General features: G+C 32.3%; 2 protein-coding genes across 2 annotated transcripts; both read right to left on the bottom strand.

Annotated features, from left to right (window-relative positions):
* Positions 1 to 3,929: 3,929 nt before the first annotated feature.
* MES17 (methyl esterase 17) lies at positions 3,930 to 7,107 on the bottom strand. Its single transcript, XM_048104936.2, has 4 exons — positions 6,773 to 7,107; positions 6,565 to 6,708; positions 4,623 to 4,766; positions 3,930 to 4,427 (listed from the first exon to the last, which is right to left on the bottom strand). The coding sequence occupies exons 1-4, from the start codon at positions 7,025 to 7,027 to the stop codon at positions 4,149 to 4,151; spliced, it is 822 nt and encodes a 273-aa protein (XP_047960893.1). The 5' UTR covers positions 7,028 to 7,107; the 3' UTR covers positions 3,930 to 4,148.
* Positions 7,108 to 12,463: 5,356 nt separating this feature from the next.
* Positions 12,464 to 14,395, bottom strand: LOC125205802 (plant intracellular Ras-group-related LRR protein 3-like). The gene is made up of 3 exons (XM_048104934.2): positions 14,110 to 14,395; positions 13,296 to 13,462; positions 12,464 to 13,210 (listed from the first exon to the last, which is right to left on the bottom strand). The coding sequence occupies exons 1-3, from the start codon at positions 14,344 to 14,346 to the stop codon at positions 12,595 to 12,597; spliced, it is 1,020 nt and encodes a 339-aa protein (XP_047960891.2). The 5' UTR covers positions 14,347 to 14,395; the 3' UTR covers positions 12,464 to 12,594.
* Between the last annotated feature and the right edge of the window lie 1,589 nt (positions 14,396 to 15,984).

A 15,984-nucleotide genomic window follows, 5' to 3' on the forward strand; every position in this document is an offset into this window, starting at 1 on the left:
AGGATCCCACCATTCTATTATTCAATTTAAATAAAAACATTTCAACAATATTAAAATGCATTAAAATTTTAAAATTATATAATTAAAATCCTAAAAAAATAAAAATTACATAATTAAAATCTTAAAAAATAAAAATACATAATTAAAATCCTAGAAAATAAAAAAACACATAATTAAAATCCTACAAATTAAAAATTACACACGTGGAAGACTAGTCATCTATCCCCAATTGCCTCTTGAGACTCTGGATCATTTGCTCATGTGTTGCAAGTTGATCCGGAGTCGTCTTAGACGTATCATTCAAATAGAGTTGACCCAAGAGGGTCCACAACGTGTTGTTCGGGGGTGGAGGAGGCACAAAGGGAGCGGGGGCGGGGGCGGGGCAGATGGAGTCGAGACGCGACAAGCTGGGTAGCCACATCATCGGAGGCGCCGTCGGATAGGGCTACCGACCTCGACCATTTGCTGGAGGAGCTGGAGGAGGATGCTACTACGCCGCCCTTATACTTCAGATGTAGGCGCCCCTCCTGCCAACAATCGAGGTACTTGAACGCTTTGAACTCCATGCGTTGGTAGGTCGCCAAGGCGGCAGTGATGATGTCGAGCTCGCTCGTGCCGCTCCCCGCCGACCGCTCTTCCTGGAGGTAATACCCCTGGAACTTACCGATTGTCTCGTTGCATCTGAAGAGGCAATTGCGCACCATACTATCATTGCGATAGATGGTTCCCCCCGGCCGGGTTTCATTGTAAAGACGAGTAATGCGCTACCAATACGTTTCTCCGGTTTGGTTCGTGTCAGTCTCCGGATCATCGGACTGCCAAGTAGGCTTTGAACATCGCCATCATCTCACCCGGAGTGTACGGGGTGCAGGTGCCACGAACAGGATGAGTAGGAGTAGGAATAGAAGTAGGAGTATGAGTAGAGCTGCTGCTCCCCCGATCCGGGTTCGGGTGCCCACCCGAATCCGGAGGCATTTTGGTCGTGCACCGGGTAAGGACGGTAGCCACCCGGAGCTTGTGAACCTTGGGTTTGAGGAGGGGCCGTAAATTGCATTTTCGGACTAGGGAATGAGTCGGAGTCGAACCAATCGTGGTTCCAACCGCGATTGCTGAAGGGATGATCGCTGGAGCCGGACATTGTGTAGTGTGGTGGGAATTTAGATGAGAGAATATGAGAAAAAAGATGAGAGAATGTAGATGATAGAATAGATGAGAATGTGATTTTTTTTTTTGTGTTGAAGTGGGGGTATTTATAGATGAAAATGTGAATTTTGGGGAAAAAAATTGAAAAATAAATTAAAAGTGGATAAAAAACGGATATAATTTTTGGGGAAGTGGGAAAATATTTTTTTTTATTTAAAAATATTTTTTAAAATAAATTTCAAATTTAAAAAAAAAAAATTGAATATGCCAACGGCTATGCCGTTGGCCAATAAGAAGACGCCAAGTAGGGCTGGCACGGACGTGCTCTTAGCTAAGAGCAGCGTCGTGCCGCAGGCACGGACGGACAACTCACAGCGGCGGACGAGGTCGTCCTTGCCGCTGGCACGAACGGACGGACAGCGTTTTGAGCACCGTTGCGGATGCTCTAAAGTAGGTGTGGAAAAATGTGTTGACTTTAACTAAAAAGGGAAATGACTTTATTACTACGGAACATACCAAAATGGCAAAATGACTCTATTACTATGGCACGGAGGGAGTACTATAGTTTAAAATATTTGAGGAGGGGCATTTGTCTCACCCTCTTAGAGCATCTCCAATGGCTTTAGGTCAGCCATAGGCCAGCCATAGCCTAGCCAAAAACTCCTCCTGCCACATCATTAGGACAAGAAACCCCTCCTGCCACATCATCAGGACAAGAAATAGGTCAGTCATAGGCCAGCCAAATTATAAAAAATAATAAATTACAATCACGCAAATTACGGAATTAAATTTACGACACATGTACGGGAAAATGCGATAATTTTATTTAAAATTAAAAAAATTACTAAAAAAAATACATAATTTAAAAAAAAATCTATCACCGTGCATAAAATTACATTCACGCAAATACGGTTTACAACACAAATACGGAAAAATGCAATCATTTTATGTAAATTAAAAAAAAAGTACTACGTCCTAAAAAAATTACATAATTAATTAAAATACAAAAAAATTACATAATTAATTAAAATACAAAAAAAATTACGTAATTAATTAAAAGACAAAAAAAATTACATAATTAATTAAAAATCTAAAAAAAAATATTAAAAAAATATAAAAAAACCGCTAGCTGATTTAGAGGCTACAATAGAGGCTAGCCGATTGGCTAGCCGGTCGTGTGAATCGGCGTGTGTTAGCCAATCGGCTAGCCGAAATCGCGCTGGCCGGTCCCAGTGGAGGCTAGCGGATAGGCTAGCCGATCCGCTAGCCGCCATTGGAGATACTCTTATAAGCAGGCTCAGCTCCTGCCATGGATAATATCACCAAAGTTATGGTAAGAGACGGGGATTAGAGTTGCATGACGACGACAACAACAACAACGGGCATGCTGCTTACATGTGACCCAGCCAACCGTGCTAGCATGGGCGGACACACATGTGATTAGGGAGGGGCTTAAGCCCTTCCCAAGTTAATTTTTTTATAATTTTAGTTATTTAACATTATGATTTTATTGGTATTTTATGTAAAATGAAGTGCAAAAGTCCCTATCAAAACAATAAAATATAGGAAATATATTATCTCATACAAAATTAGAATATATAGGCCTTACTATAATAATTTTCTGCGACCGCCCTTGCGTGCTAGGCGCGTGTCTCGACCTTTTTAGGCAAAATTTTATTTGTTTATTTGATAAAAATTTTAATTGTCATTTTTTTCGGACTAGAATTTTTGTGAACGCTAATATAGCCGATTGTACAAAATGTGACAAACCGCAAGACAAAGAAAAAATGCATTAACCACACAAGCAGTGCAACAGATAATGGAAAAACAATGAGAACACTTTGTAAATTTGTACTACACTAAAAAATGTCAAGCACCAACAATCTATGCAAGGTCTCGAGCATCTTTCAAGTTGTTTTTTAGAATTATAGTAGTTTTTCTTTGTTTCAATTATGTAATTTCAACTATTTTAATAAAATAGTATGTATTTTTAAAATTTTCACATATTAATATAATTAGGATTAGGATATATGAATAAATACCACAATTATTATCAAATTAGCATGAAGTCATAAAATTTGAAGACTTATGAATAATGATAAAGGAAATTAAATATAAGGGCGTGATGAAGAAAAAAAAGTTTGTGACTCATAAATAAATGGGTGAAAATCCTCTGCTGCATCTTTGGACCGTAGCCTCTGGTGTTCCTCACAAGAATATAAAATAATTAAATAAATTTAATAAAATAAATCAAATAAATATGTAATTTTATAGGTTCGTGAGTAACAGCAGGGACTGCTGTGCAAAAATGCATAGCTGAGGATCCCCACCCTAAATAAATAGTGTAAACGAAAGAGAATGTGATAAGGAAGGACATCTTGCTGTGGACTTGCTCGTAAGCCAACATTAGTTACATTATATTACTACATTTTTGTCCTTAAATTATATACACTCTTCAAAGTGAAACATTTTTTTTTGCCAGAAGATTGTATGCAAGCTTAATGTGTTAAGTGGTGAGATAATAAAATGGAGATAGTGGTGTTTTCATTTTAAAAATACTATGTAATTTTGAATAGGACATCCCGAAAAAAGAAAAATGTGACATTTTGAGTGGGACGGAAAGCGTATTAGGAGTATATCACTAATGCAAATTGTCTTAAAAAATGGTTAGTTGGTAAGACGTTTCACCTCCAATTAGTAGGGCGAGAGTTTGAATCATCTAATGTGCATAAATGTGAAGATGTTTGAGTTGTAACTCAAAGAAAAAAAAAACATAAACATAAACATCCATAAATAGATAGATAACATTTCACACAAGACTGTTTATTCACACAAGACTGTTTATTCATGTTCAATTAAAACTATCCACAGATTCCAATTGTGCATGGATTTGTTCCCTCCAATTGAACTATTAAAGCATCTCTAGACTTCACATTTTAATAGATATACTAAAAAATAAATATTGTGGTTGTGATGAACATATGGAGTAGTTGTGGTTGCATGAATCAATATCCAAAGGAAACAGCAGCCTTGACTAAGAGGCCAAACAACAAGAAGGGAGCAGAGAAGAAAGGGCTGTGATCACTCTCCAAAACATACACATGTTGAGGCGGCCATTTGCTGATCATGGCCTCTTGTTGCTCTGCTTTTATTACATTATCCTGCGTCGTTTTGATGTAGATTCTCGGCACCTCATCTTCATCCTTCTCAGCTAATGGAAATTTAGCCGTTACTAAGGCCTGAACCGGCCCCGGCCTTAGCAGCATCTCTGCTAAAGTCGCATCCTGAATCCAAATAAATTGAAATAAAACATACTCTTCTTTCATAATGAAAAAGTACTAGTAGTAGTATATTAGAAGCATTTACTTTTTTTAATAATTAAATAAAAAAATTTAAAGGTCGTGTCACTATGGACTCGAATCCAACTTTAGCATTTGGCCTCAAAATTAATCACTCTACCATTAGGCCAACACACATACCTCGTGAGGGGATAGGTTGTAAATGATCTTGCGCTGGAATTCCCTTTTAATAAGTGTTGTCGTTGGAGGATTATCTGCTCCTAATCCAAACCCAATATCATATACTTCATTCAATTCTCCAAATCCTGATAAGTCTGGCACTCCCTGTTATTTATGCACAGCATAAAAATAAAGATTATGCTAATGTGACCATTCCTAATTTCCAAATAAAACATCAATCAACTTTAACAAATTTTAGTACTCCTATAATGCAACTGTGTCTTACATTTTTAATAATCACGCTTATGTTGCCCCATATATTAGTCGATCCTTAAACTTAAAAGTTTAAATTATTCACGTGTCCATTCTTGAAAAGTCCTAAATTATTAAGATTTGGGGGAAAAATTGCAAGCCTACTTTATTTTAGTGAGTCTTTTTCACTATCAACATGACTCAACGATTCTTTGCTTTCCCACTTTTCACAATTCTCAAATTTAGTGGAAATCAATCAACCATTCATCTTTTGATGCTTCCCTGCAATCTTAGAAATTATTACTAGAATTAAATGAAAATAATTATCAAAACAATATGCCCCTGACTTGACATCTGTTTTCATCCAAAGTGGTCCATCAATAAATATAGGAAATAAGTATCCCGAGCTTTGGAGCATTTTTAAAGATTGATATGATCGAAAATTCAGTATAGAAAAAAATACAGTATGAATTAATTAGCTTGGTAATGAGAACCCTTGTTTGAGATAATAAAACTCGTTCCTATCTCATGTATTTTATTGTCTATTCCATGTTAGAATTTGGTGACATTATGTCGAATTCTCGATCATATGCAAAAAATTAAAAAATTCCAAGAAATAAGGATGTAGGATGAGGGCTAAAGGAATAAAGCATTTATGTAATCACATTTATATGATATGAAGGTCGGTCCCATTGAGATTGCTAAAGTTACACAACATGTGCAATGGTTCGAAAGATATGCGATGGATGGATTGGACTCAGACAAAGACCTGAATTTTGTGACAGTTGTCATATCTTTTGAACCATCCAATTTAAACCCAACTTTGAAATAATTTGGTATTCCTTTTCAACTTAATAAAATTGATATGGTAATATCAATCACAACCAAACTTTGACAATAATTCCGATACCAAATTAATAAGCCCAAACTCGGTATGCATCAAAATAGTTTTTTATCCTTTAAAATATGATTGAACGTCGGAAATGTTTCTGAAAAATAATAGTATGATGTTTTACATATAGTATATGTATTTCATACTTACCGGTTCATCTTTAAATAGACAAAAGGATAAAAGTAAAAGAATAGGATAATCCACTTAATCTATTGCGTCTCACAGTAACAAGATTAACTGGAATTGAATTTGTTATTACTACCACTTTGTTCAATTCTCATTTAGTATCATTATTAGTGCCCTTTAAGATCTTACAGAGGAAATAGTAGCATTGAGGAGAAATTAATTTTATTTTCAACAACCCTATCAATTAGTCTATCGAAATGCTAATTAAATACTCTTTACTAAAAAAAAGATACTAGCATAGACTACTAGTACTCCAGATCTATTGAGGCAATAAAATAGTCGAACAATGAAAACTGCATTTCCATGTTATGACGTTGAAGACATTTTTTTAAAACCAACAATCAAGACAATTATATAAGTAAACTTCGTTCTAATATTCATTTCATCCATAGTTAAATATATCATCTTATAAAAAACTAGTACTAGTATCTTCATTCATTTTTAATAAATGAATGATATAGTAATATATAAATGAGAATTACTACTCCATATACTCACTTTTACTTTTATTGGGATATTATATGGTGTAGAGATGGTGGTTTTTTGGCGAGTACTAAAATGCTAGTAGCTGCCAAGCATGCATACATATGGAAATTAAAAGGAGTAAATAAAAAAAATAGTAGGAGTAGTTACGTGTTTAAGATCTTGGTTGGTGAGATAGCCTGATTTCAACATGGTAGCAGCAATGAAAATAGCAAGCCTGATCTTCTTCTTTCCATACCTATGAATAGCATCACTCAAACTCAGCCCCCCTGCACTATGCCCCACCAAAATCACCTGCACCATCAAACATGATCCATGATTGATTTATATGATGACACGTGTGTCAATTGACAAACACCTGTTGGTGGTCGTGCAAGGAGGAGAGGAAATCAAGGAGTGGCTGATTGTAGTCTTCAAACGAAACGACGGCGTTTGGGTCAGTTTGGTCCATGCCGGCGCCTTTCAGGTCAAGGCATGTCACCTTGTATCCACAATTCTCCATAAGGCACTTCATTTTGTACCAACACCACGCGCCGCCGCCGATCCCATGTATCAGCACAAAGTGAGCCGCCGGAGCACCATTACCATTCAACTTCCCCTCCTCTTTCATCATCACTACTTCTCTCTCTCTCTCTCTCTAAAAAATTCACTGTATTAGTATTGTTATTTTTTTGGTTACTATAGTGTGTGTAGACTTGTTGGTACATTTTCATTTATATTGAGTAGTCAGACATGTAATTCTGTATGCATCCTAATTTAACCCATAAAATAAAACCGGCATCCAAAAAATAATATCCACTATTCCCAAATAAACCATTTAGATTCTGTTATTTAGGAATGTGATTATTTTTCAATCTATTTATAATTTATTGTTGTTTCAACTGTTCCAGGATTTCAGCCAGGTCTTCTTGTTTGATGAAAAAATATTTAAAATGGAGTATGATTGATAGTGGCCTCTACCAAACATGACGACCTCAGAGTGCTCCATTAGGGACTCGTTCAATTCTTCAATAAAAGCATTTTTTAGTGTGGCACCAAACATTCATGGTTCAAAATCAATAGACACAAAGTTTAAAATTAATTCGACAGTAGCACGAGAGGTCTGACAACAAAATCAAGATAGAGCGTTAGATAATTACTGTTTTGACATTCAATAATTTTGTCTGACAATTATCTCCTTATCACAATGCTAGAATTATCTGAGTGACCAATATCTAGATGCACGGTCCACAAACATGTTTTTTTATGGGTAGTAAAAAAATAAAAGGTAGATTTTTCTTTTTCCATTAGCCAGCGCAGCAGTGATGCTGGTTGGCCAGCTGTTTTACTCTCTTTCTGAATGCGTTACAGTTACTGCCTACTAAATATATATTGCCCAAATACTTTGAATTTATCATAAATAACAAAAACTTGCCGAATTGTTAGTCTGATGTTTACATATTGTCATATTCTAATGGATCCTGTAATTCAACTATTTTAAGTTATCGACTTAGATTTTTTTAGATCCGCAACTCATGAAAAACAGTGAAACAATAAAAGAAGAAGAAATAGGGGTGATAATTGATAAAGTCATGAGCTGGGCTTTTTTACCATTGCACATTCAAGTTCCAACATAAATTTTCAAATGTGATCAAATTATATCTCCAGATTATCCTAATTTCTCCTTCCAATGCATTTTATTGTATGCGTGTGTGTGCCCCAAAAGTGAACACGTACATTTTATGGTTTCATGTAATCGTTCATGTACTACATCATCGTGAACGCCAATAATCATTCTCTAGTTTTTTATTACTCCTATCAACTATACATGGGTAATTAAGATAAGTTCTACTTTAGTCTGTTATACTATAGTTGGTGGTTCTTTTACATGAAATTTAAAATGATAGTAATAAATTAAGTAAAATAAATAAATAGTTAGAAAAGAATAAAGTAGAAGCATGAATAACGTCAAATGGATTAAACGCATTACATTTCACCAAAAAAAAAAAGAGAAATAATTCAAGAAGGGTAAAAAGGAAATATATGACTCAATTACAGTGGTGAAAGAGAAATGCTAGTAGTAGTATAATTTTGCATTTGTAACAACCTTACTCTTATGCTAGATCGTACTCCTATTCGATTTTATTTTTGAAAATTCCCAATTTTTTAGGCCGGTTCGTTCTTTATCTAAAAGTGCAATATCAAAATTTGAGGAAATTTCAGTTTCGTTCGTCTTTCTACTCTACTCTCCTATTTTGGTAAGTTGATAACTACTTTTGCTAGTTTAGAGAAAAAGGGCATAGCAATTTGAGTGATGCTAAATGGCCATAATGTGGCTAGCCATAAAATTAAAATATTAATAAAAATCTGTACATTTAATGCTGATTTACTTGAAATCAGTTCATCTTAAAAGTACTAATTTTTTTAAGACTAGTATACCCTTGTGCATAAATAGGGAATAGAGTACAATCAATACTAAATACTTTTGAAAATATTAATCATGTATGTGTAACGTTTCTTTTGTGTAATATTTCTTTCCGGTTTTTCTTTTTACTTTTATTTATGTTTTATAGTACAGTATTATTATTAATTTTTAATATATAATTATTTTTAAATTAGAATATAAATATCTTCATGATATTAAAATTCATTATGTATTTATATTCACTTACAAATGAAATAATTTAAACTATATTATATTTAACATTAATAATTAAATAACTTATAAATAAAATAAATGTAGACATTATACTATAAAATTATTTTATACTAAAATTAATTCAAATTTTTTTGAGGAAAGATTGTTCCAATATTAAAAGTATATACTATAAAATTGATGGTTGGAGATTAAATGAAATCTTTAAAATAAATTGGTGAAATTAAATTCGTATTTTAAGTGTAATAAGGGAACACTTAATAAGGAAATACATAATTAACTTTTATTAAAATAAAAATAGTGCAAGTAGTTTGAGACAAGCCAAGAAAAATACTAATAGCATTAGACGGATGTAGTAGTAACTACTCCCTCCGTCCCGCTTAAGATGACACGTTTTCCTTTTTAGTTTGTCCCAACTAAGATGACACATTTCCTTTTTTGGTAACTTTCTCTCTCCAATTAATACACTCAACCACTTTTTCTCACACCTATTAAAATATCCATCTATCTTCATCTCTCTACTTTAATACCTACACCCACCTTCTCTCTCTCTAATTAAACACTTTAACCAATAACTCCTAAAATCCCGTGCCGGCTAAGCAATGTGTCATCTTAGCCGGGACGGAGGGAGTAGTAAATTATACCAAGTGAATTGTCTGGTACAAGTGATACAATAAGCTCTTACAAAGCAATGAATCTTAATTGTTATAAACAAACTCAATAATAAAATATTATATACAACTAAATCTATAATATACTATTGAATATTTACAATTACAAAAATTGAATCAAAGATAAATGGTATTTCCACATGAAAATTAATTAAAGTACTTCCTCTGTTCCAGCTCATGTGATTGATTTTTTTTGTTGTTGTTATTTTGGAAAAATGATAACAAATAGTTAAAGTATAGAGAAAGTAAAGTAAGAAGGAGAATAATGTAGAAGAGGACTTTCCCCTATATTATTCTCTTTCTTACTTTACTTTCTAAAACACGTGCCGAAAATAAGTCAATTACTTAAGCTGGGACGAAGGGAATATAATTTTTAAATTTTTGTTGAATCGATGGCTAGTCTTTGATTGATCTTTAATTCAATTGGAGATCTCAATTAATCTTCCATGCGATTATAACTTTTATATGATCTTGAATTTATTCCTAATTTTTATCTTAGCTTTTAGGTGTGGATTATTGCATATTATTCCATAGTATATTATTGAATTCTAAGGATTGATGATTGAATATTACTACTTGATTTTGGTTATTTTGAAAACTGATAAATTAGTGTAAGAACTGATTAAGATTCAATTTTAGCTTTGATAATAGGGAGCGGAAAAATCTATAATCGTTAACTGGAATCGATAGAATAAGCATAGCTCATTACAATATAACACAATGATGCAAATAGAAAATATGTGCAAATATCTCTATTTATAATACATTGAGACATAGTACAGTTTATAACTCAAGTGGTTTTAAAAATATAATGATCGTTATAATAATTTGAAAACCTAAGTTGTATCATTCACATGATTGTAATAATATTATTAGACTATTCAACTCATTTGGGGGTTCAATTGATACTGATTCAAATGTAAATTTTCAATTTCAATTATTCTTGAATTTAAGAGCAATTTTTTATTAATATCTAAGTCATTTATATAAATAAAAATTTAAAATATATTAAAATATTAAATAATAATAATATACTCTACTAGACTATAATTTTCATACTACTAATTACTAATATACAGACTTAAACACCGTAAACACCTATATAAATACTTAGTAGTAGTATATTAATCCATTAAGATACTATATTTAAATAACAATTGATAAATGATAAAATACGGAATTACACTATTAATATTATACTAAATTAATTTAGAAATTATTTTTATTTTAAATGGTAGTAGTACAATAGAAGTGCCTAAAAATAAATAAAGTTAAGTAAAAGATTAAATTAACTTTATGACTTCCAACTCCAGCCATTCGCCTAAGGCCCATTCCCCCACACGTGAATTCCTAACTCAATAAATTTTGTAAAGTAAAGGGTAATTTTGTAAAAACACATAAACATTAAAGAGACTTATTAATTTATTATTTGTTTCTAATGTATAATGACCAAAATATCCTATTATGGCCAGCCATAATGTGGCCATATAGCTTTATCCTAGCAATGAGTTTTCCTAAATTGATTTCTATTGTGTAAGATATTGGAAACTTTATTGAGGCAATTATTGAGAAAATGGCTATGTTTCAAAAAGTAAGTTCAATTGGAAATGATTGAATTTCCTCGGTAATTGAGCTTTTAAATAATCTATATTTGTTTTTTTATTAAAGATTACCAAAATAAAGAAAATAGGAGGCCAGTGAATATATTCTCAAGGGGTGGGGTTAAATTAGTTTGTGGATGGTGATGGGCGATATGTGCATGTACTATTTCAATGCATTGGAGAAGCAACTTAGGTGATGTGTAGCTATCACATTTCCCTTTTTCAGGAATCCATTACCTCTTGCTCAAACATTGCCGCCTAATTTTATATTTATTTTCTTTGGCCGGCATACGCACCGGTTGAAACATTGAATAATTCACAATCTTTGTTTTTGTCTGCAGCCGGACAATCTTGTTTATCGTTTTGACTTTATACAAAATTTGCAAATAAAGAAGTATGAGGTGGGCTATTAGATGGCCACTCAATTCATCTGCTATACATTATGACTTGTAAAGCATACACTACTAAAAATAAATAACACAGGAATTATTCGGTTAGTAAGTTTATATCTCATGAGAAAATATATACTAATATTTGATTTATGAGATTAAATCACACATCTTAATTGGATAATCATATGATAATGAGTCATAGTCATCCTCTTGCAACTAAAATATCTCACAACTTATCTTAAATAGATAATCATACAATAATGAGTCATGCAACCGAACGACACCTAATATATTCTTAACAAAATAAATAGAGTATAATTTCTGTTTGAAAAGTAATACTAATACTGTAGATGGGTTTTCTTTTGCTGTCTATTGACAACTCAATCTAGAATGACAAATACATGTCAAGAAACAATATTCTGGCTAGTTATTACAAATTCATAATGTCTGTTAAGAAGGTTTTGAAACCCAAATTACAAGCTATCAAAAAATAATCTTCTGTTCAATACAACTTCATAAAGTCTGTTAAGAAGGTTTCAAAACTCAAATACTACAAGCTATGAAAAGACAGTATTCAGTTTATTACAAATTCATAAATTCTGTTATGACTTAAGAAAGTTTAGAAACTGAAATACAAGCTATCAAAAAACAATATTTTGGTTATTACAAATTCATAGATGCTGTTACAAATTCATAATTTGAATGGTGGGACTCTCATATATCAGCTAAAGACCACAAATTTAACAAGAGTTGCATACAATAGGTTACTTATTCAGCATTATTTATCCAACAACTGAGAGAATATACTCATAGTCAATACAAACTTTAACTTCGCATAACCACAAAAAAAGAACCATACATGTATGAAATAATGATGCCACTTACAACTGCTGATCCAAAAATGGATCAGTTCGAGTATTTCCCCCGGAATAAACGTTTTGGAGCATGGATGAGCCCCATTCCATCCATCCCATCTCAGAAGACGCCTCATTTTTTGCAGACAAACTTTGTTCTTTCTCAGCTTCCAAAATATCAAGGCGTCTCTGCACCATGTATTCCTTGATAGCTTGAAGTCCTTTGTTCATTACATCTATTGGAGGAATTACAAGTGGATTTTGATCTAAGTTAAGCTTAGTTAGATATTCAAGCTGATAAATAGTGTCGGGAATGACACGAATTTGGTTGTTGCTAACATCAAGTTCTCTAAGATTCAATAGATCACCAACTGAATCAGGTACCTCAACTAAATCAGTAAAATTGCTGCTCACATTCAAGACCTCAAGTTCTGTCAGTTTACCAATTGCATGAGGTAGACTATGAAGTGAATTGAAATGAGCATCTAAACTTTTCAATGATTTCATTTCACAGAGAGAATTTGGAAAAGCTTTTAGCTTGTTCAAATGGACAGAGAGTTTTTCAAGATTCACCAATCCATAACCGATGTTTTTTGGCAAAAACATCAAGTCATTAAAGCCTGCATCCAGCTCAATCAAAGACCTGTTAATCAAGAAGAAAAAATATCCTAAGATACAATGATGCATTTGAGTGGTATATCTATAATTCATCAGCATTAAATGGTTACCTGCAACCAGCGAGGCTTTCAGGGAGTTTCTTTAATTTATTGCTAGAAACATTCAAAACCTTTAGATTCACCAAGAGTCCAATGGCATCCGGCAAGGTTTCCAAAATATTTGATGACACATTGAGCTCTTCCAATTTTTGTAGTCCTGAAATTGAGTCGGGAATCATCTGAAACAAAGTCATGCATCAGAACTTGAAACACATACAATTCTATCCAGTAAAGGACCTTGAAACCGTTTACAAAACCTATATGCACGAGCTTCATCCACATCAATGACTAATCACTATTTATTTCAAAAATATCATGGAAATAGCATCTCCAAGTGCAATACAAAGAAGCACATTTGTAGACACATTAATACACCATACCATTACCACTCCTCGAGGTTTAAATCATATAGGAGTAATAAAAATAGAGCGTTTGATAGCTAATTTTATACTTAGGTCGAGACAGTAACAGAGGACGAGAGATCTCATAAGAATGATGTCAAAAGTAAAGCAGAGTTGCAATTGATTAATTCATCAAATCCTGCAGGTGAACTTGTTTATACGAGCTACTGACTGTAGGAAGGTAACAATACAACTCATGATCGTAAACCAAGAGAATATAATTTCAAACATAGCACCGATATATATATTTTTAGATTGAAACAAACGTTAATCATAGAAAATCATCAGAATTAGTGAGTCACAGTGAGTAACAAGTTGAGCAGTAGAAATAAAATGGTTGGTTGAAACTTGAAGGTGAGTTCCAATGAATGTGATGAGAAGTGGAATAAGTAATCCGATTGAGATCCGAAGAAAAGGAAAAAAACCTTGAGTTGATTGTGGGAGAGATCGAGAATGAGGAGGGCATGAATCTTGCCAAAGAGCTCAGGGAGAAATTTGAGGTGGCGACCGGAGAGGTCAACTCTTTCGACCACCCTACCAACGTGGAGGGCTTCTCGTAAAACCCTAATAACCTCATCATCCACACTTTCTCCTCCTTCATCTTCACCTTCCACCTGCCCCTTTTCTGCCTCATCAATCAGCTGTATATCCACAAAATCCATCTCAATTCTCGATCAACTCTACTTCTGATTACATTTCATTCTAATTGGGGATTTTACCTTCTTTGTTTCTTATTTTTATATGATTTATTATTATTTAAATTTTGATTAATTCAAAATTGAAATATAAAATTTTAGTACTTTTTCATAATTATCTATACAGTGGAGTCCTCATCACCCTTTAATCGCTAACTACTACTCCTATAATTTAAGAATTAAGATATCTAGTAGTCTATAATTTATTATATGTAATTTAATTTTTTATATTTTAATATTAAAAAGATAAGATTAACTATTTCTCCACATTTAGTATATTAAAAATATCAAAGTAAGTATATTAAAAATATTAACAAAATATACTGAATATATCAACACAATATAATATTAACATTGCAGTATTATATTGACATATTATGTTATCTATATTGATATTAGACTAATTGTTAAAAAATTGAAATTTTCTGATTTATTTTTTAAAATTTTAACATAGGAACATATACACGTAAGATTTCATTGGAATCCTTATAAAATTATCTTCAATTTGATATATATTGCGTGAAAAAATAATTTAAATTGAGATAGTTGTAATCATTCAAAATTTTGAGATTGATACTTATGATTATATGAACTTGTGCCATTAAATGATCTAACTCCTATCATTTAATTGAAATTAGCAATTTAGTAGTGAGTTAATAATATCACATACCTATCTATATATTAGTGAAGATCAAAGTTAATTACAAAACAATTAAATATAATACTATGATAAAATATTAGTACTCCTTCCATATTACTCCTATAAAAAAAAATTCTTAGTCAATTTCTTAAAAAATTGAAACTTTACTAGTAGTATCTTTTGATTTACTATATTTGCATTAAAACTCGTATCGTTCAAAAGTTTTTATTTTTAAGAACCAAAGGAGGTATTATTTTGGAAAAGACTATGTCATTCAATTTTGAGTTTCTTATAAATAATGTCAATTTATTAAATACAATGTGATATTTCAGTGACATGCGTTTCGTTTTTGACCATTGTGGCATAATTGCAAAAACTTGAAAAATGAAAATAATTAGATTAACGAGAAAACAACGAAAAATTATGATAAAATCAAATAAATGTCAAATATCCCTTTTTTATATTGATACTTAGGGGTGAGAATACGGATATCGGGTATTGGATTTACCCATACCCGACCCGATATCCGCCGAATTTGGATACTCAATATCCAATTTTATGGGATTGAGTATTGAAATATAAGATAAATCGGGTATTGGATAAACCGAATGGGTATCGAGTATTACCTAAATATCCAATTTATTATTTAAAGCATATTTTAAATTAGGTTTAGCCATTTTGCATTAAATATAATCTTATACTTTAAAATAAAAGTGATCCATTTTTTTTAGTTTTATACTAGTACAAAATAAATGAAACATTAAAGATATTAGTCGATTTAGATATTTCTATATTTCTATTAATATATAAAATTTAATTTTTTAATTAATTATTAACACATGTAAAGAGTCGGATATTTGGATACCTGATACGTCGGATGTGGATACCCGGGGTGGGTATTGGAGTACCCGAAAATATATCGGGGCGGTTTTGGATAGACATTTTGATGATTTTCGGGTTTGGAT

This window comes from Salvia hispanica, chromosome 6 (assembly GCF_029641045.1).
Source record: "Salvia hispanica isolate PSC_SH4W2 chromosome 6, Shi_PSC_v1, whole genome shotgun sequence".
NCBI classification, from domain to species: domain Eukaryota; kingdom Viridiplantae; phylum Streptophyta; class Magnoliopsida; order Lamiales; family Lamiaceae; genus Salvia; species Salvia hispanica.

Coding starts and splice junctions, on each gene's coding strand:
- MES17 (XM_048104936.2), bottom strand. CDS start 7,027: ATGATGAAAGAGGAGGGGAAGTTGAATGGTAATGGTGCTCCGGCGGCT. Junction 4,767..6,564: donor CCAACCAAGATCTTAAACAC/GTAACTACTCCT, acceptor CATAAATAACAG/GGAGTGCCAGACTTATCAGG. Junction 4,428..4,622: donor ACAACCTATCCCCTCACGAG/GTATGTGTGTTG, acceptor ATTTGGATTCAG/GATGCGACTTTAGCAGAGAT.
- LOC125205802 (XM_048104934.2), bottom strand. CDS start 14,346: ATGGATTTTGTGGATATACAGCTGATTGATGAGGCAGAAAAGGGGCAG. Junction 13,463..14,109: donor TCTCCCACAATCAACTCAAG/GTTTTTTTCCTT, acceptor ACTTTGTTTCAG/ATGATTCCCGACTCAATTTC. Junction 13,211..13,295: donor GAAAGCCTCGCTGGTTGCAG/GTAACCATTTAA, acceptor CTTGATTAACAG/GTCTTTGATTGAGCTGGATG.